We start from the raw sequence: 23,136 nt of genomic DNA on the forward strand, positions 1-23,136 counted from the left end.
GCGTTGCTATAATATAAATATATAAATCTATGGAAATCATTCTCATGGAAAATTTTAAAAGTTGTCACAGTGCCCATGACGCAATAAAACCAGGCAGGTGATCTTAGTAGTACAACAACAAGAATTTGACGGCCCTCATCATCCGGTCATGAATTTTAAGGTAGTAAGAAGGGAAAATATTTGGTACTCTTTTTCTACATTTTACATCTACATCTAACACATTCGAAACGGGATCATGACAGCATAGTGATGAGAAAATAGGAAGAAAAAGTAGAGGAAGTTGGAGGAAAGTGGGAAAAGTAAAGAGACCAAGAGGAAGAGGGAGAGTGAGAGTAAAAGTAAGAATAAGGGTAATGGTTTGAGAGAAATTAGTAAAAAGAGGTTTAAAGGAAGAGTAAGAATAATATAAGGATAACATTAAGAGTAACAGTGACAGTTAGACTTGGATAAGAGCTAGAGCTAGAAGAGTGAGAAGAAAACGGGAAGATTTACGGAAGAATGAAAGGGATAGGGAAGTTGAATGGACCGATTAAGGTAAACTAGAAAATGCCGATTGGAGAGGAAATAAGAGAGGATGAAAAGGGTGACCCAGAGGAGAGGCAGGTGGATAAATAGAGCAAGTCAGAATCATATCTGTGGGGTTTGATCATACGACTATTTCATTTTTGTCTAAACGTTTGGGTCAGTCAGAGCTGTTTAAAATAATGTTTTGATAGGCCACATATTTCCTCTTTGCCGTCAATGAATTTCTATAAGCTCTGATTCTTTGAAGCATCGTTGCTGTAAAACCTCTGACGCTTTATAATTTTACGCCAGCCACCATTTCCTGCTCAATGAACCTACCTTTTAACACTTCGTTTACATATATAAATGTTGGGCCTCGAGACCGTGTACCGCCGATCCCTAGCTTTTCGACATTGTTCCAGGTTAGCAATCATCTCATTGACGTCAAAAGTCTGTTTCCATATTCTTTAGTTGTGGACAATGGGATACTCTAAAGGTCCAGCTTTTTAATAATGCCTTCACCTGTCTGGTTTTATTGCGTCAAGCACAGTGCCAGAAAAGTTTCAAGCTTGCAAAATGTATGAAAATTAAAATTGCTTCTCGCCTAACATAGCTTATAGCAATCACTCTACCTTCAGCCTTAAGTAAGTGAACTATAAACGAAAATTTCAAAGAAAAAGTCAAGTAGATTCTAAAAAAAAAAAAAACAAAAACAATCCATATATTTTTTTAAAAGTATAATAATTGAACCTGGCGCTTCTTCCTTACAAATTGGCGTAACTCTTTCGGTGCCTTTCAAATAAGCCGGAAACTAACTCAAATGGCAAAACTTTAATTGCGTTTTCCCAAAAAACAAAATTTTGCGTTACATCTGTTTTAGTCAGTTTTATTTGAATATGTTTGCCTAAAAATTTTATTTTTATGAGATCCGCTTAGTATATAGCTAAATCACATTTTTTGCTATAACTTTCTTATTTGGTGTCCGGTTTTTGAAATGCCCATGTCGTCGTCGCCGTTAACGCGATTTTAATGCATACTTTCTCCAATTTTGCATTGTCTATCGATGGATTTAAATGGGTATGCCACCAATTCAAAGAACTCAAAACATTATAAGGACTTCGCCAAAGAAGTTTTGTACTGCTTTCATAAAGAAAAAAATGATGGCATGGTTTACCTGCTCTGATATTTAAGTGTGCGTAAGTTTTATTTGAATATTGGTGCCATATTTTTGCCATCTGCTAAAACAGACCAACGTGTATCAGGAGTCAATTACAGTCATGGCACGATCTTCAAAACGGCAAAGATTTTAAAAGTCAGACACCAAATAAGAAAATTATATTGTAACAACTCCTAATCGTTAGTTAAATAACTAGATTTCCCATATAAATTTTTCCTATCGACAATCGGTAATTATGAATAAATTTTAGAGATGCCGGTTTTGTTTCATAGACAAAGTACCACCTTCCAGTTCCTAGTTATGGGATATATGTTAACACGTAGATTATCAATTGAAGATTTATTTTCGATTAGTGCATGTATAAACGTGGTCTAAACTGATACACACTAAACATTTTTTTATTTTTTATTTTTTTCGTGGTAAAACCTAACGTACAGTCTCGAATTATCAAAAAATGTTTACAAATTAGAAAGTTCGTGAACGCAAAATTGGTTGTCACCTTAAGGAAAATCGACAGAAAAAAATACAACAGCGTTTGAACATTTCTTGCATGAAAGTAATTGTGGTATTTTTTAGAAAGATAATTTCGTACAATTTCGCACATCTGAGGCCTTATTTTATTTGCACTTCAATATTAAGTGGCCACAAGGGCTCACGTTGTACAAAATTTGGAAGAACTACAATGGTGTGCTAGCAGATATTGCTCCGCATAAAAAGCCTTATATTTCATACTTACATTTCGACTTTCCACCATTAGTCCTTCCATTGTTTCGAAAAGTAAAAATGCTGCGTGAATATTTAGCAACTTGTTGCGTTAACATGTTATTAAACATGTAGGATGTATAGATCCCATTAATCTTTTCATAGGGACCAATATCTTCTTGATCACTAAAGTTAAATCTCTTCAGAAGTGCTCTGTACCATGATATAATGAAGACAGGTGTTCTATATAGTGACAGCTCATTTTGCAAAATCCCAATAAACTTAGTATGAGGGAAAGGAAAAGGAAGGAAGAGGCCGTTTGAAGTTGAGAATGAGTATTTGGGCAGCAACGATGCTTCAAAAAAACAAAGCTTATAGATTTACCTGATATCAAAAAAGGAGTCTGTAGCTTATCAGATCTTAATTTTAAACAGCTCAATGTAACCATGTTAACGTTTACAACAACATGAAATACCTTGTGATCAAACTCGACAGACGCTTTTCTGACTTTCTTTATCTATCCACCTGCCTCATCCTCTTCTAGTCTCTCTCCTCTGATTGCAAACTATGCGTTATTCCTGTTTCTCTTGATCGGCCCACTCAAATTCCCAGTCCATTTCATTCTTCCTTAAATCTTCATCATTTTCCTCTTACTATTTCTGCTCTTGCTCTTATCAAAGTTCAACTCTCATTACCACGTTTAATCTTATCCCAATGTTATTCTTACTCTCCATGTTGGCCTCGTATTTGTTTTCTTAAGCCATTGCACTTATTCTTACTTTTACTCTCGCTCTCCCCCTCCCTCTTGTTAATTTTACTTTTCCGACTTCCTTACAACTTACAAATAGAGGCATTTTCCCTTCTCCATTTCCTTTTTTTATTTTTTCTTTTCTCTTGATGTCCCTTTTTCCAATGGATGCTTTTTCTGCATTTTCTATTAATAAAGTAGGAAAATAATACCAAAAATTTTCCCTCCCTACTAATTTAAAATTCATGACCGGATTATGAGGCCGTCAAATTTTTGTTGTTGTACTACTGACTTCACCTGTTTGGTTTTATTGCATCATGATTTCTATAATTTTGTTTAATAAACAAAAAAATAAAAATAGTTTTTATGGTTTTAACAACAATTTTCCTCTGAATAAGAAATTAGTTTCGCAAAGAGGCAAATTGATTTTCAGAGTGGGAGTTGAAGATGTCGGATTAAAAAGAGAAACTGTCAACGTCAGTCACCTGCAGTAATTGCATCATGGTTTTGTACTTATAGACCAAATGTTAATTAAAAATAATTTAAATGTACTAGACTTGACTATAAGTTTGTTTGTAAAAATGGGGGAAAAAATATCGGTGCCACCTTTCTGAAAAATACCATTGATGCTCTGTTGCAAAATTGCTGTGGTGCATATAATTTGTTGAGGAAAATTCAAATGTGAATTCTTGCTCTCCAAAATTGTCCCAACAAGAAATTTTGGACGACGCGAACCGATTTTAATAAAATTGTGGTAGTTCTTAACGTTTCGTAACAATTTTTTGCATTGCGAGCGAGCAAAGCTAATACAAACTCAGATTAAATTGAGAATTTAACTGCTATTACTAGTGCCATTAAAAAAAGTAGTAAAATTTAACCAATTAGTTTACTAACTTTTGCTTTTATTTTAAATTGTTTATATTTTATTTAAATGGTCAATTTGGGGTTAATTTTAATTGCTTTCCTTTTTCATGATCGCATTTCACTGAAATAAAATGATTTAGTTCAAAGTATTAAATAAAATGAATGAATGAATGTTCACGCGATCTTATTCGACGATAATCGATTTGTTTTTTAAACTACTGTTATGTTATAAAAAAATGGAGGGAATCCTTGAAAAGGTCTATTAATATGTGTAAGTTGTAGTGTAAAGTTATAATGGAGGCTTAATTCTGTACCTTGAACAAAAAAAAGTAAAATGAATTATATCAAAACGAACTCAGAATCAAGTTTAGCGTGAAAATTCAAATAATAAAAATAATTTGTTAAATTTTGAAACTGAATAATTCTCCAATTGAAAGATATACATATGTACCATATATACATAGAATAATTAGATTTATACCTCAGATAGGAGAGGATATCTGCAGAGCCCTTAAGAATGTTAAACGAAACGATTTGGTACCAGATGCCAAAATTCAAATAACGAGGTATAAAAAACAAAAAAGAAAACCACATTGTTTGTGCCATAGTACTACTATATAACTTTTGTTTTATTAAATAACTATTAGTTTAATTTAACGCTTTTTTGTGTTTACTTCTAATTTTATATAATAGCAACACTTTAGATTAGCACATTTACTAGTTATCTTATTGTTAATACTCTTACATTTAAATTTAATAAATTAAACTTATTGGCTCCAACTACAAACATGTATGTATATTTATAAACTTAGCTTAGATATCTTAATGAGCGTTTAGTTCGGTGCAACACAATTTTCAAAGGTCATATGATTCCAACTTAGGACGAGATGAAATTATTTTAGATTTTATTTGTTGTTTTTTTGCGTGCCCTCAGACGAATAGAATCAGTAAGCACAATTCTCTATAGCAATCCCTTGAAATTTCAAATTAATTTTGAGGTGATAGCTATTGAAAATTGTATTCACTACTTCTATGCATGCGGCCGAAAGCCTTTGTAAGACTGCCTTCAAACACAAACAGTTTTGTTTCTAGTCAGGATCTCATTTATATACGGCAACTGCATTCAACCACCTTTGCAGTTTTGTTCGTCATTTTCTTTATATCTTTTAAAACAATTTTTTCGAGGGTGGCTTTCGTTTGAGATAATTCACTCTCAGCTTTGTTGTCTTCTACTACAACAGCTTTTGACGACGCCTTTTCTGCCTCGGAGCCTTCATCTTTCGACCAGCAATGTCCTTGAAATTGTTGCACATGATTACGTAAAAAAAAGTGTTCTATCGGGGGCAACTTACCATAAAAATTTAATATAGTCTACATTATATTTTTATTTCTTTTCGGCAGGTCCCGTTACCTTTACTATTGTATACATATGTATATAGGTAGTACTTGAATTTTAGTATATAATTTCTTATTTTATATATTTTTTTTTTGGGGGTTTTGCTTCATTCATAACTATTTCAACTATTGGCTTTTCTGTATGTACAAATATTTTTATTTTATTTAGTTTACTATTTTGTCAGAAGTATAAAAATATGTATTGCCTTGTCGTTAAGACGTGATTTAGTTCTAACATCTAGTCAATGTATTAACGAAGTACATTTCCAGTGTAAGAGATGCGACTATAAATTAAAGAAAATTAACATTATATTTATTATTGAAATTATTGAGCGGATACCTGATACCATTTTAATTTTTGTCAAAAATGTATATGTATTTGGTACATGTATATGTATACATAGATATGCTAAGGCGTGGATTTAAACAGTTTTAGTAAGGATATGAATTAAACGAAGATTTTTTATATAAACTACATATCTACATACTCTGAGGAAAATCTATGGCTACATCATCCACAACTATGTACATATACCATATTAAATAAATTGAATTGCTTATTCTGTCACATCAATAGATATTGATATGCTCTCCATAACAAACTGATAATCCTATATAGATTCCATACACATAATATTATGAGAAATAAATTTATTGTGGATAAATCCATCATTCTTAAAACAATTCTGAAACTTTTTCATGGGCTGAAGCGGCCGGGTGCGATCTCTACCTTCTGTCTTGCAAACCCAGTGCTCTATTACTCATCTAAAGTGTACAATACAATTTATGGGAACAATTTCAATCATATGAAGTTTCAAAAATTTTTATGAAAACACAGTTTTGTGTCTTATATAAGGGATATCCACTAAATATTATGAAACTTGTATTGATAAGTCTTTATCAAAACGTGATTGATGATGTATGAACTAACTTTTTATAGGATACAAATAACATATTATAACATGGTCATTCCAAATTGATATTGCTTAAAATACATCGGCATCAATGGCAATATTGACAAAACAGCCAAGGCATTTCTCTCAGTGTATATTTAGTGTTACTGCAAATTCGATGATCTTGTTACCGAAGAGCACAGAACTTTATTTCAATTAGTGTATTGCATGCAATTCTCTTGGTCAAATTTATTTGTCAAAATCTTAAACTTTTGCACAATCAATATTAAATATTGCTATGATTTTCAAATTTTATTAACAATAACGTATACCCTTACCAAATGTGAATCGAAGATCGAATTGATTAAGTCAACAAAATAAAGCCAATAACACGTACATAATTATAAAAACATATATGTATGTGACCCGGTCTATGAAAAGGTGGCTTATGACTCAAAAAAGAAATAGCGAGAAACAGCTGTTAAAGATTAACAATACATTTCTTCAGTTTCTTAGTAATTTTTTTTTTGTTTTTGAGTCATAAGCCACCTTTTCATAGGCCGGGTCACCTATATGTATGTAAACAAAATAATATATTGAGAAATTTATAGACAAATTGTTTTATTTCCGTTATTCTATTGTTTTTTTGGTTTTATTTACACCGAAGAGATTAAAAAAATTCTGTGGTGGAGATTTTTACGCTACAAGAAATTTTGTCTTATATATTAAATATTTATATTTTTTGTCTATGCATGCATATGTACACACATACTAAATATACATAGCTTAGTTCTATTATAATTATGTTATATTTCATAAACACGATTTCACTGTATACATTGATTACGAAAATTTTTGTTTTTTTGGTTTTGAAGTTTGCTTAGAAATAAAGCATTTTTTTTTTGTTTTTTTTTTTTACTATTATTAACGTTGTACTAAAAACGTACTAAATTTGCCTCGTTGTCGTGGGTAATGGAGGCATGCAGTTGAAAATGAATTGTTGTTGTTGTTGTTATTAAATAGCATAGTGATGAATGAATTTGTCAACTAAGTAAGAAATCTTGTTGGAACAGTTAAAACTACATATATACAAAATAAATGAACAAAATATACTCCAAAGAATACAACCAAATATATAGGTATGTACATATTTACATAGTACATACATTTGCATAGATACACATACATATATTTGTATGTACATTGTACATACATATATACTATGTATATATAAAAAGTTATATATTATATAAAAGTAAGCAAAAATTATATATACATATATATGTAATTATACATATATACATTTACATATAATTATATATACATACATACGATATATAAATAAATACATATACATACATACATATGTATAACAAGAAAACTTGGTCATAAAGTTATGCCATCGAAAGGCGAAAAACAGAGTAGAATACAATTTGTTATATACATTCATACATGCATAACACATATATGTATGTATACATAGTATACGTTAATGTTGTTTGTGGGATTCAAGGAAACTACCATATTAGTCCATACTACATACGAAATGCAGACATACTTACATACCTAGAAAAAAATTTTATGAACGATAATAAGAAGGGAGACATTCCGCCTCTCGGCTTATTATACATTTTATACAGCTCATGTCTGTTTGCTCCGTTTAAGGTCTTATTATAATACTCGTGTAGGCCTTAATTTATATACATACATATATGGCCTATCACCCTCATTTAGTAGGTCTGTCTCTGAGACAGATAAAGCGAGATAAACCTTATCCCTGTTAACTTATGTAGAGCCATATAAGGATTATTGCATATAACTCATTCCTCACAAAGTTCAGGCCTGATGTTTTAAGCCTTTTGATCCAATGAAATGAGCCTTATAAAATATGGTGTAAATTTTTTAGAGGGTATTTCCATGCGTACATATATACATATATAGTTAGGTATGCTTTTTATTTGATTAAATTGGCTCCATTTCAAACGGCCGAGTAACAAAAAGAAAAAATCGTATTTTTCACTTTCAGTTAATAAGAAAAAAGTGAATTATAGAAACAAAACAAGCTTCTTATTGGTTTGAAGTTATTACATAAAATTAAACTTCAAATTATATCTCTCTATAAAACTAAAATTTATCAAGCACAGTTTTAAATAAATCAATGGATTCAACTGAAGCATACAATCCAAAATGATGAGGCAAACGAGAAGAATATCCATCAATCAAGATATCCGTAAAAGTTTGGGGTTATCACCTGACTCTTGTTATCAGCTTGTTTGCAATGTGCTTATGTTTTATATACAGCTTAGAAAAAAAAAAAACAAAATAGGCCGTAGAAAAATTATTTCAAGCAGATAAGTCGAAAACTGGCTTACTTGAATACCCCAAATATCAAGAAGGGCCCGTTCATTTGAAATATGGCCGAAAATCGCATTTTCCTGAAGGAATATTACAGTCCTCTGCACAGTGGTCAAGATTGTAACCATTTCCACCTGCTGTAAGCCTTATTAAGCGAATATTTAAAAATGAGATCCTTGATGAAAGTAAATATTATTTTGCCTCATGATATCTCCTAAAGCATTGTCCTTTTTTTCTAGTATACTAGTTATACAGTCTTGTCATCTAAACTATGTAGAGATATTTTACTTCCAGCAAGGACATTAAAATACTTCAAAGTAAGTTTTTTATTTATACCTCTCTGCAGTACTTGGTATCATTCAAACAGTGGAAGCGTTATAAGCGTTGAGTTTACTATTACTGCAATTGTAAACCGATATACATAAACCCCGATTTAAGTTATCATGACCGTAGGCTAGAGCGGTTACCTGTGTATGCAATTCTTAATGACCAGCACTTACAGACTAGATATGTAAAATGATAAAGCTTTATCTTTGGATATAAACACGAAAGTTAGTAACATACATGTTCATATCAGTTACTTTATTATTTTAATTATATGCGTAAATTTTCACAAGCATTTTAATGAAATATTTTTGAAAAAGTATTCAAAAACTTTGAAATGGTTATGTAGAATTTTAAGAAACTTCTCGGCTGGCAAAGTTCAAAAATGTCTCATGCACATACAACTTGTATGAGAGCACTCCTAACTCGATTTCCAATTTTTGTTCTGCGTGACATTTGACGTTTGCATACATGTTTTAGATTATCGCAACGCATACTTATTTCGGCTGGGGCAAAAAACGCCGGTTGTTTCAGTGAGCTAAAAAAATGCAGTGCGGTTTTATTAGGTGGGCATGTTAACAGGGATTTTGCATCACCCAATTCACCAAGTTATTAAAACAAAACACTAAAGGAAAAGCTACGGAAAAAATTTATATGCTCACTTTGCATAATTTTTCCAAAAAATTAATAAAGAATAATGAATTCAAATAAAATGACCCCAGTCGAACATGTTTTCAAATTGTCCTCAAATTGTTAAATAAACAACCTACCCAAAAAGGGCCGATTTTTTTCAAAAATTCTATATTCCAATTGGCTAAAAGAACAAGCGAAATCAGTGTTGCAAAATCCTTTATTACGTTCCAGGAGTTTAAACACTCCTTTGAAATGATTCTCATCTCATACTTAAGTTCAAGATATATGTATGTACGTATATTCAAACACCTGTTGTTTATTTGAGAAACGTTAAAAGAGCGTCTGAAATGTTAATTTTGATTTTCACACTTCATCTTTCAACACCAAATTCTTCCGGTTAGATATTTCCTAAAGCTGGCGGCCCTATCCCAACTAGTCACTTTGAGTGAATCACATTGATTATAGCCTATCAAGCAAATTTAAATATCACCTACACGTTACGGCTCCTGTTACATATGTATGTGAATACGTAGGAACATATATTTACCGGGTGAGGGTTTGGCCTTCCCAAAAACACTCAAAGTTGTAAAACAAAAGCTTTCCCAATACAGTCGAACAAATGTACGGGTGTGCTACTACCCTAACGTAGTGGTGGACAGTCGAACTAGTCTGAAAAATGAAGCTACGCGGTTATTCATAATGAACTCTTGATTCAAATGGCCGGAAAACAACAGTTTCGACTGAACATATAACCTTTACTCCTTTCAACTTGAAATCGGTTTAACGATTTTGAAAATTTTATCCAGGGTCCTTGTAAAATTTAAATTATGTAGCTGCGCCATGATTCACCCATGAGTTACTCAATGACATCCACTTGGACTGCTTATGATTTCGAGGGCGGCATCCTTGGCCGAATATTTGCTCTCTAACGTTTGAAGGTGTTTCTATGGTACTTCTCGGATGCATAGCGGTACAAAAAACATCAGTTAGAAAGTCTTTGGAGCTACACCCAGAGCTTCTAGGAAAGTGGCGTCGACGAAGGTCGCAGTCCTTTAGCTTCTGTGCTGGCATATGATGTGAGTGCCAGGAGGCGTAGTAGCGACTGGTAGTCGGGATTGCTACTAATATATATAATAATACATATAAAAAAGCCTTTCATAAATATTTTTTTTTAAATAGAATAGAAAAATCAAGTTTTTTTATATTAACGCCGCCGGTATATAATAGAGCCAACGCCGGCGCCGCCGGTAAAGTGATCGGCGTAAACCTCTAATGTATACATTTAGTCTATGCTATGAATTTTCGCTGATAAGCTTTTTATGGCAGAAATACACTCGGAGCGATTGTCAAACCCCGTGCGAGGTTTAACCCCGCTTAGAAAATCGTTTTCTTATTTTTGCTTCGTTCGGGACTTGAGCCGTGGACCTTCGGTGTGATAAGCGATAACGCAAAGCAACAAATATGTAAATCCACATATTTTTTAAGAATTCGACTGTGTCCTCCACAAAACAATTTTTTTTTAATTTTCTTCAACCGACACCTCAAGCAAGATAAAACGTGGTTACCGGTTTAGTTCGATTTTGAAAAATAAAATTTAATGAAATTCTGAACTCTCCTGTTTACAAACGATTTTAAGGAGTAATTGTATTCATACCTTTAAAATATTTTCAAGTCCAACAGAACTAAATGTTGGCCGATCGGTGCTTTTTTTCTGTATTAGAGTTTTTAATTTTTTATCTGGTTGTTTGAAATTGGAAAAATTTCATCAAATAAGGGCCAGCATATTTCCTCCTCCTCAAATTAAGAGGTTGAAAATGGACTTATTCGCAAATCATATTAGACGTGCCGTTCGAAAATTAACACTTTCAACATTACATTCACTGTTCGAAGCAAATTTGTTTATTTAAAAGACAGTTATCGGTGCGTATACGTAACATTTGCATTATATTTGATGTAAAAGAGATGCATACATTCATTTCAAGCTAATTAAGAAAATTTGAAAGTGCTAATTTTCGTATGGCATGCAACGAATGAAAATTTTAAAAAGCCTATAATTTACGAATACATCAATTTTCAATTGTGTACTTTCTAATTTGAGCAAGAGTGTAGGTTCATGTGTGTGTGTTAAGTTTACAATAAATTTAAAACAATAAGACACACATTTAGGATGAATTTAACATTGATACATTTACAAAGTAAATAAATTATAGGTACATACATATATATATATTTATTATAGCAATAGTTGTTCGTCTTTTAGGCGGAATTAAACAAAAATATTTAATTGTTATATCGTTTAAGAAAACAAAAACAATGGCAAAGCCAAGAATAAACGCAAAGAGCAACATGATATTTATATACACACTCACTAAACGTTTATGATGATATTTGTTAGTACCTAAAAAGCAGGAAAACAAAAAACAAACAAATAAAAAAAAAGAATTACAATATTTACTGTAATGATACTACAATAAAATTCAATAAAAAACAACATATTTATAGTTTTTAACAAATCGAATTGTAAATTGAGTACATAAAAGCAACTTATGTAGGTGTTATGATGTCTCCCTAGACAAAAAATACTAAGTTACAAATACCATATTGAGATTTAATTATCAACTTGTGAAAATCAAAGAAAAAAATATATTTGTTGTTCGTAATTTTTGTTAAAAATTGTTGACAGTTGTTTTAAATTTATAATCAAGTATGTATGTATTTACAACAAATTATATTTTCCAGAACAAATCAATATACTAAACATTATGTTTAACATCGATCGAATGCAATAGTCTAAACATAAAAAGTTAGATAAAAAATTTAAATACATACATAAGCCAAAAAATATGAATATTAAAGCGTTTATACATATAATATAGAATAATTGTTTGATGAGTGATGATGCCGTTGATAATGAATAAAATATTTAAATTGGTAAGAAACGTAATTAACGAAAACTCTAAATTAATGTGTTTTATTTCGAAAGTGATAGTAGTAAATATTAAAACATGTATATAAATTTTTTTTGTCATTAAAAGTTTTGTACTAGGAAAAAAGCTAAAATTATTCCTACAAACAAGCAAAAATTTCTGATGTACAAAGCAATTTCCCATATTATTAAAACGCAGTACCTACACGACTTTGTAAGATGAAATGTAAATTGTATTTAGAGAGCATGAATTTTTATTGAGAAAACATTAACCGGGATGGCCTAGAAGGATTAATGTGGTCATGCTAATCGATCCCGAGATGGTCGAGCTAGTACTTTGCTACCGGAACGTACCGGAGTGTCTTTATCGTTAATACAATAACAACAACAGAAATGGTGATTTTTTATTGAGAAAACGAAAACTAATAATTGAAGAAAGTAGATTTATATTGAGAATATGTAAGTTCGTAGTGAGACTGTTCCTTACAAAGTTTTTAATATAATTGTCTCATTACAAAATTTAAAACTTTTGTTACCTCATTTTCACTTAAGGTTTAGTTGTTACAGGTTTACCTACGTGCTATCATTATAATATTATGTTTTCTCAGTCCAATTTACGTTTTCTCATTACTGGGTTGAAAAGGTATAGTAAAAGTTTTCATGGCGAAATAACATGCCATTTTTCTTGGTCTGAGGAAGTGTTTTTTGTTTTTTTTTTGAGTGTAAGTATTTATATGTAATTGCGATATTTCTCAAAAACGTTTATATTTCAATCCCACAGATGATTTTCAGAACATTGTTCACTTCACGACGGATCATTCTACACATTTAAACGGTCCTATCAGACAAAGTGAACGACCTCCCTGAAGAGTGGCCTTTAAACAGTCGACTTTCGATTGTCATATAAAACAAGGTGATAAGATTATTGTAATAGATTATGCGTCCAGCTATAACCGTTATCGAAAATTCAGATGTGGAATATGCGATGTGGAAATTCGAACAAAAATGTGAACAAACTATAAGTCGAAATTAAATTAAAATGATAAGTAAAGTCAGGTCATTTATTGGAATGAACAATTAATCGCTCTTCCAATAACTGCTATCGTAAAGAACAGTAGACGGTACTACCTGCGTCTGTTGATTTATCATTTACCCTGTTCAGTTTACTTTGCCAACTTGCAACTACAATATTCAAATGGACATTCCCTTCACCTTTTGTTATGTTAACATATCACAGATTATGCCCATCCAATAGATAATGGTAAGAATCTATTTATACACGGTTACAAATTTGAGTTTAAAATTGAAAGCATTCATGGTTTAAGGAATTATTAAAACTTGTTTGTATTACTGCATTTTAAAACTCAAAGTTGAACCTGAAACTTAACGGAATAAGGACAAAATCTTAAAATGGTTTTAAAACAAAACCAAGGAGCTTTTACTTGGTCAAAACATTTGTGATAGAGCACACAAATACGGAGCACGTCGACTCAAAACCTGTTGTTGATTGAAATACGTTTTTTTTCCACTATAAGTCTAGAGTTCTCTGGTTTCAAATTGAAAGACTGTTAAACGCTTTTGTTTCGATTTAAACTCAAATTTCGTAACCCTACAACCAAGTATATAACTTTTTCATAAACCATGTGTTAGCTTACAATAATAATACTTACATGAGCAGTTAATCACTGTAATTCCATTTTTTAAGTTTCCAAATATACATATATACACAGAAATATACACATACTTTAATGAATGTAGTATACCATTCTTTTTTTATTTTTTATTTATAATGTTTTATTATTTTTGTTGCATTTACATATTTTTTAATGAATAAAACAAACTAGCCATTACTTACCTATTCGTATCTCATTTCTTTTTTACAGACTCTCCTTGGAAAATTTCTATAAAATCAGTTACATCATTAAACAATATTGCATTTAAAGAGATATTAAGGGAACGTCAAAATTCTTCAAATGCGCCTTCATCAATTGCTGCGTCATTAGAAGCGTCATTAGAAAATGAGATTTTTTTTGCGGAAACAGAGGATCTGAATCATGAGCCTTCAGCAGTTACAAAGCTTCACATATGTCCGAGATGTGATAAGCTGTATGCATATAAAAGAAATTTGTTACGTCACCTTAAACATGAATGTGGAAAGAAGCCTACAGAAGAATGTCCCCACTGCTTCTACGTAACGCGATACAGGCATAGTCTTATTTCGCATATGAAAACTCAACATCCAGAAATTAAATAATAAAAGCATAACCAAACAAAAAACCAGAACATAAATATGCATAAATATGTTTATATGTATTTGAACTGAAGGACTTAGGGATGAGTGGGAAGCTGAAGGAAATCATGAACAAGTTGCCCTAGACGACACAATTATAATAAACGCCAAGGTTTATTTTCGTGCTAAAAGTAATCGTTTTCCGATTAACACCCTCTTTGAAACATGAATTTATTTATCAGATCAAATACATATGGGACATATACTAAGTACCGTATAATCACAGCTAATATAAGAAAAGGTGTAGCCTACGGCAAAGTAAAATCCTCACTTTGAAGTTGTCTGACACGTATTTGTGTATATATGTAACATATTGTTTTTAGTATATAGGTGTCTTATTTCCATACATACAGATTATACATACATATATGTGACCCGGTCTATGAAAAGATGGCTTATGACTCAAAAAAGAAATTACGAGAAACAGCTGTTAACAGCTCTTTTTTTGAGTCATAAGCCACCTTTTCATAGACCGGGTCACATATTATTAGTATAAGACATAATTATAATTTGTCCAAAAACATTTACATACATACATATATTAGAAGCAAATGAAAAGTAATTGTATACAATTATTTCTATGTAGTAGAAAATGTGCTTTGATATTGATACATACATTTTATAAAATAAATAATTAAAAAAGTGATGAAATGTGTCATTTAATGCAATTGGCTTCACAAATTTCGGAAGCTAGACCGCGTGAATTTTCAATGCATCCCCATATGTATATGATAACTATAAATAAAAAACTTCAATACTCAGGAGGTTTCACTAATGTTATGCTGTTTACATATGTATGTAAGAGACCAAGGAGGAAAACGGAATGCATTATACATACATATATGCATGCCTACATTTTTTAAGGGGCCAGCGTCAAATGGCAGCAAAGTACCTTGAACGTGTAAATAATTCCACGTTGTTGCAGATTATCAGTACAAATATTTTCACCAAAGTATTTAACTGCCGTTTAGCACAGAAGCTAAGAATGCAAACCAACTGAAAGCAGGCAGTACAATGTATGTGAGACGGCTCACTAATTTTTTTTTCAAATGCAATCGTTGTAAAAACTGCTTTATTTAGGTATTATATTGATCTACAACGAATGTAATGTTAACGACGAGTTATACATTAGATCATTGTTTACTTCTCGATTGATTGCTAATTGCAATAGTTTTTATGTATATTTTAAGAAAAATTTTCCATCCTACATATTTTTAACATGATTTGCTTGTTTTCGATTTTATCTTCTAATGCTGTACATACATATGTACCTATAAATACATTCATTCAGCAAGGCAAACATTTATTTATGTATATATATGTACGCAGTTGAATCATTTTATATATAAGAAAAAAAAAATAATAATAATAATTGTTCTTGCATTGCATTGATAGTCAAACACGACAAATCGGAACAGACGGATATCACCCCAGAAGAGTTTGAACTTGATGATTGCCTACTAGAAAGCAACGACATTGTCATCACACAGAACAAAGATGGATTTGTGTTGCATGTAAAGAAGTTAGGTAATATAACAACGGCAAAAATAAATCCAACAGATGATGACCAAATCATTGCTACAAATGTTACGGATCTTAATACTCAAGCCCATATAACGGATGTGCAAAATTTAACTGACGTGAAACCAACTCTGACTACGTTGACAAGCAGCCCGATAAAATTGCCTTCTTCAGAATGTGGTGAGTTTGATTATTTGAACAAATATAAATATTTTATGGGAGACCTTGTCCAAAAACATACTATTATTACTACTGCAGTGCTAATTAATAAATTTTAGACTTAGTTAATAATATTATGTACAAATGCAAAAATCTTTTTAGTTGTTATTAAAGTTGCAAAGGAGAATTTTACGAAGTTGCGTTTCTTTAACACACATAAAATTGAGTTAAGAGCAATTCAAGATTCTTGGAAATAACTAAAATTCACAAAAAAAAAAGAAAAAAAAAAAAAATGAGAAACAAGTTGAGCAGCAATCGAAATATATATATGTGACCCGGCCTATGAAAAGATGGCTTATGACTCAAAAAAAATTTTTCCACTTTTTTCCTGGTTTCGGTAGTTTTTTTTATCTTGAACAGCTGTTTCTCGCAATTTCTTTTTTGAGTCATAAGCCACCTTTTCATAGGCCGGGTCACATATGTACTTATATATACATATGTAGGACTAAGCGAATTATGTTTGGCAAGTCGGGTTTTCTCCCGTTTCTTGGCGAAACAACCAAAAATATGTTTAGCAGTCCAAATATATAATAATAAAGTTAATACATGGAAACGTTAACATCCCTAAAAACACGAAACTGTGAATGCCCCAATGGGTAAACCACCAAAAATTTCCAAAAACATTTTGAGTGGTTTATTTTTCTTTAAAATTTTGATAAATATTGTTAATCAAATTTATATAAAACGCTTTCCCAAGATCTCGGATTTGGACAGTAACATTTGCTTGTAAAGCTGGTGTTGAAGGACTATACAAGGATTTCGCTAATGGGATTCTAATGTGAATTGAATTTTCAATAGTTTTCTAATAATTTTGACTCGATTGCTTGTGTAGTTTCCTAAAATTTTTCTCGAGCGAGTTTGCACTGATTACTCTAACGATAGAGATTATGTTGACAGGGAATGTATGCCAGGAATCGGAAAAACAAAAATAATAGAGCTCATTTCGCATTTCTCAAATTCTAAGGATTCTGGGCTGCAGCCATAACATAAGTCTTAGTGAAAAAAAAAAATAAAGGCAAGGCGAGATAACCTCGGCAGAGGATTTAGGCTGAGCTTCTATTCCAATTTGAATCGTGCTCCTTTTTAATTTTTCTTACACAGATGAGTTTTCTCTGAGAAGCTTTTCATGGCAGAAATACACTCGGAGTGTTTGTCAAATCACTGTCGAGAGACGACCCCGATTAGATAGCTTTCTTCTAATTGAAAACAAAAACTATTTTTTAAATTTTTGATATTGCTTTGCCCGAGGCGTGAACCCAGGGTCTTCTGTGTGGTAGGCGGGATACGCTACAACGACTCTACGGCAGTCGCCAGTGAAAAACTGGGCATAAATGTCGACACATTTTTGTATAAACTAAAACTGCAGTGAGATAGCATAAGCTCTATACACAAATAACTCAAAATGCTTTTTAAAAGAAGTTACCTTTTTTGAATTCTATTGAAAACTTTATTGAAAAAACGATTACCACGATGGACTGTTTTTAGGCTTTGCAAATTTATTCACCGTTCTTTACAGTTTGTTTTTATATTTTATATTTTTATATTAATTTTTGTATGTATATTTCATTGTTTTATTCATCTCTTAATTGATTTTTAATTATAATAATCTTTCAGAGCTTATCAATTTAAAGAAGATTATACCGGCTTCCACGACGATCGCAACACATCATCCATCAGCGACGATCATTCAATCTCATCAATTTAGTCAACCACCACATTCGTCACAACAACAGCATGGTCATGGTCTTGACCAACAACAGCAACAACAACATCAAGAATCACAGTTACAACAATTGCAATCACATCCGCAAGTACAAAGTATTGTTACGACACACCCACCTCATGCACCAACAATCAACCTAATGGGCTTACGTAATGTACAAATAACTGAACAAAAGCCTCTTACATCTCGCATTAAGTATTCACGAGGAAAAATTATAACTCCTCAAAGTACATCCGCTACAAGTGTACAAATTGTTGAAACCCCAGACACTGAATTGAGAGATGGAACAAAATATGAAATAAGTGAAATCGATTTAAATAATCCATCTGCATCTGCGGCAATAATCAGTGATTTAGTCAAGTACGCTGAAATTGACGATATTGAATTACCAGATGGCACAAAGATTGGTATTGGATTTGCGCCAACAGAAATTACCGAACATATACAAACAACAGCACCATCTACCGTTCAAATTGCTGGAGTAGATGAAGATTCAGAACAAAATGTACACCATCATCATCATCATCATGTTCAGCATTTGCAGCAAACACAAATCCATCACTTACATCCGCAGACACATCAATTACAATTACAGGAACATGATGATGCCACAACGAGTGTTGAGGCTACTTTATTACCTGATAACGGCATAACAATACACGAACAACCAACCATAAAGAGCTATACCATATTAACAACACGACCAATTAAGCAAGAAGGTTCAGCGAGTATTGATGGTACAACAACAACCACATATGAATTATCGCTGAGCGATTCATCTATGCATCCTGATGATATTGATGCCAAATATGTATGTCGTCATTGTGGCAAAAAATATCGTTGGAAGTCAACGTTGCGGCGACATGAAAATGTCGAATGTGGAGGCAAAGAGCCATGTCATCCGTGTCCACACTGTTCATATAAAGCGAAACAACGAGGAAATTTAGGCGTACACGTGCGAAAACATCATCCCGATAAACCGGCATTAGAAAGTAAGCGTGGACGCAAATAAATTAATTCATTGGATAAGAAAATTTGTCTAACGTATGTACATAAATGTATGCCAATATAAAATAATTGTAGAAAACATTGTGAGCTTTGGAAGAAAAAGCTGCTAGTACAATTGAATATGTATTCGGAATATTTTTGTTTTCACTTTTTTGATAATATATTTATTTTTTAACTATTATTATTATTATTTTTTAACTAATTAGCTTCACTGGGTAATAATCGGTATATTTATTTGTAGACCAAAATATCAATTCAATCCTAATCTTTTAGTCCTATTACGCATTCCATTGTAGATTTTTACCCCAACTATCGAATGCTAAGATATTAAAAACTTATCATGCGATGGTTAATAAGTAAATTATTTCCTAGCCATTTTAAAGTGGGAAAGTCTCGGAAAGATAAATATTTTCAATTAAAAATGGGAAAAAAGGGCAAATATTAGTGAACATGTTACGCAAATATAAAAATGGGCTTTTCAATGGATAATGGGAATCCCATTACCATCGATACACACCAATCAACTAAGTGAATACTATAAATAAAAACTCCATGTACACTAGAGGCTGGCGCTCAAGTTTTTCTTTAACTCAAATTAGAAAAGAGGTTTATAATAACTGTAAATATAAAGAAGCAAAATGAAACAATAACAAACAGTTTTTGAGGATTGGCCCAAACATTGAAGTGGTGCATTTATAATTTGAGTTGCCTGATTCGCGAAAAAATTGTTAATTAATTATCTGAGTTTCTCACTTTTTGTGTCTATTTTAATGTAGACAAATGTGGAGTTGGGTGCTAAAACGACACACAATTGGACACTAAATGTTTCACTAATCTATACACTTTTAGTCATAGTGTAAGGGATAATAGCTGTCGCTACCTCAGTTGTTTCTTATTGGTAGCGATCTATTTAAGATGGACTGCGTGGTAGGGCTATATGTATGCATGTGAGAGTTGTATTCTGCTCTAACTTCCGATTTCGGTTCCCGTTTCGAGTGCATTAAAGCAAGTAAAATCTGATTCCTCTTGCGTTTCCGGTAAATTCAATTCCGGGCCACCCCTAATCCCGACGTACATTCATATGTGCAGAACAACCACTAAGTGTACCATACGTACGAGTACATTAAAAAGATTGCACCTATAAATATATTTTAAAGAAAGTTATGTTAATACATAATATGCAATAAAAACAGAAAATAATTATACACATATAGAAAAATTATTTGGAATGCACAAAAGTTTCCGTATGGCCGGTTTTTTATTGCAGTTTGGTCCATTTAAAGTTAACTACAATTTAACCGCGGCATTTTGGCCGCTTAAACTAAGTTGAGCAGCAAAATTGTATGTTATGGTCCAAAATAGCAAGGTTAACAGAAGTTTAAATTCGCGCTGAAAAGCCGAGCCGTATAGTACAATTTATGATTTTTGTTGTTGTTTTTGTTGTTGTAGCGATAAAGACATACCCCGATGTTGATGGTCCTTTGCCGGATATAGATCCGGCACGTTCCGGTAAGAAGCACTATTAAGGTACAAGCCCGACCATCTCCGGAACGATTTAATATGACCACATTGAATCTATACGTTCCGGTAACAAGCACTATTAAGGTACAAGCCCAACTATCTCCGGAACGATTTAATATGACCACATTGAATCTATGCCATCCCTCCCCCCTCCCCATAGTTCCATGGAATCTTGGGTCGCCAGAGCCTCGGCTGCTAAAGAATTAGCATTCGCCACGGGTAGATGAGGTTGAGAATTGAGTTGAAAAAGCTAAAAATTGCGCTGGCAACCCCTAGAAAGGGTTGCGCTACACAACCCCTTGTATCAATTTGGTATTTTAGTTGCCTCTTACGAAAGGCTTACTTGCCGCGGGTATGTTCTAAACCCCCTAACCACTTTTAAGGGAAATTAAAAAAGTTTTCATGGCCAACGAGGTAATCGGCAATTATTATTATTTTTTATATATATGTATATATTGCGGCCGCCGTGGTAAAATGTTAGCGTGCTCCGCCTATCACACCGGAGATCCTGGGTTCAAAATTTGTTAAACAAGTTTTTTTCAATAAGAATAAAAATTTTCTAAGCGGGGTCACCCCTCGGCAGTGTTTTGCAAGCACTCCGAGTGTGTTTCCGCCATGAAAAGCTCTCAGTGAAAACTCATCTGCCTTGCAGATGCCGTTCGGAGTTGGAATAAAACAAATTGGTCCAGTCCCGCCAATTTCAAGGAAAAATTAAAAGGAGGTTATCGCGCCTTACATTTTTTTAAGCCAGTGTGGTTTAATAAAAAACTTCAATCTTCGCTTCAGCAAGGGTTGTTTTAAAACCATTTGAAAGTGCAAAATCATTATAATTGAATAAATTATTTCTATGTATACATATATACATATATTCTTACGTATATACATAGCATATTAAATAGTTTAATACATAAATTAAGATTATATAACTAAGAATTAACAATTAGATTTAACTTTAAAACTTGCAGATACATACACATACATACATATTTAAATATGTATATGCGTTTATGTGTAGATATGTAACAAACTAGTTTCACATGTCATTAGTTCTTTGTTAAGTTATATACATAAATAAAATATAAATACATACATACATACCTATGCACAGGAAAATGGATGCGTTCATTTGCTAAATCACTTGTAAATGTGTAAATTTTATGTGAACTATTAATTATTGTATTGCTCTAATATAACTACAGTAAAATAAAGTTTTAATAAAAAAAATATTCAAATGCGGGTGGTGTTTTATGTGAATTTTTATCAGCTGAAATCTCTACCATGAAACTGCTACACTCCTTGCATTCATTCATATTTTTCACCTTCATTTTCTTATGGCTCATCATTCATTCAATATCTTCATTTAAAAGTCACAAGTTTTATCATTTTCTCTCCTAGAGATATCAATAAACTCTTTTTCTAATATATTTTTTTATATTTACAGGTCCGCCTAAAAAAAAGGGATCTTATATCCGTTCAACATTTCTTCGAGCTCTTTTCCTGTATGCAAATGCTATGGACCTTACAACTTTAAAGTTTCTTGTTAATATCGTTTCTTTATATGTATTTAATATATTTTTCTTTTCTGCAGGTTTTCTAGCACCGTTGAAAGGGACAGCAAAACACAAATGCGAAGTTCCGCTGACAAGCATAGTCTGCAATGGACGATATACATATGTATAATAAAAAAGTAATAGTCAGACATGTATACAAGTGGCTTCAAATAAAATTGAAATATTCCCAATGAAAAGTTTTCCTATACAATTAACACACGTCATTCATATTTATATATGTATGTATATAGGTATATATTTAAGTATGTAAATTTAAAATCTTCAGCTTGATCTAAAATGTTAAACATAAAAAAATTACCGAAGTTGTTTGTCATTCATCAATCGCTTGTTGTCTGCTATGTATTACTAAACATACATATCAAGGCGAATTCAGTACAGATAATTCCCAAGCCAGGGACTGGTTCAACAGGATGTCAGTTAATCGAAATCAACGTAAATCTTCTTTTGACTAGACATTTTCCTGCTCGGCGAATAGGTTGAATTCACCTTGCATAGGATCGCTTTGATATGTACATACTAAATTTTTTAGTTTCGTATTGAAATTTCTCAGCAACGTTTTAAAAGTCGGTTAATTTTCAACTTTTTTACTAAGCCAGAAAAACCAAATGTTTTTTTTTTCTTAAAAATCATTTTTTTTATTGATTTTTAGAGGCTAAACAAGCTTCCAACATAAATTTTCACTTAAAATACGAATAAAGTTTAAGTTTTTGATCTGCGGTACAGTTTATATAACCGAATTTTAGAAATTAATTATTATTTCTG

At 32.0% G+C, this 23,136-nt stretch overlaps 1 protein-coding gene across 2 annotated transcripts in view; it reads left to right on the forward strand.

The window, feature by feature from the left end:
• lola (longitudinals lacking) overlaps positions 1–23,136 on the forward strand; it is a 137,022-nt gene that overhangs the window by 95,379 nt on the left and 18,507 nt on the right. The window contains exons 6-7 of one of the 2 annotated variants that reach the window (XM_067777015.1): positions 16,207–16,512; positions 18,166–19,460. The exons of the other annotated variant lie outside the window; for it this stretch is intronic. Of the exons in view, the coding sequence (XP_067633116.1) occupies positions 16,207–16,512; positions 18,166–19,286 (1,427 nt within the window). The 3' untranslated portion in view covers positions 19,287–19,460. Of the gene's footprint in view, positions 1–16,206; positions 16,513–18,165; positions 19,461–23,136 lie in introns of those variants that run through there. 2 annotated transcript variants of the gene reach the window in all.

The sequence above is a fragment of the Eurosta solidaginis genome, chromosome 3, assembly GCF_040869045.1.
Source record: "Eurosta solidaginis isolate ZX-2024a chromosome 3, ASM4086904v1, whole genome shotgun sequence".
NCBI lineage: Eukaryota > Metazoa > Arthropoda > Insecta > Diptera > Tephritidae > Eurosta > Eurosta solidaginis.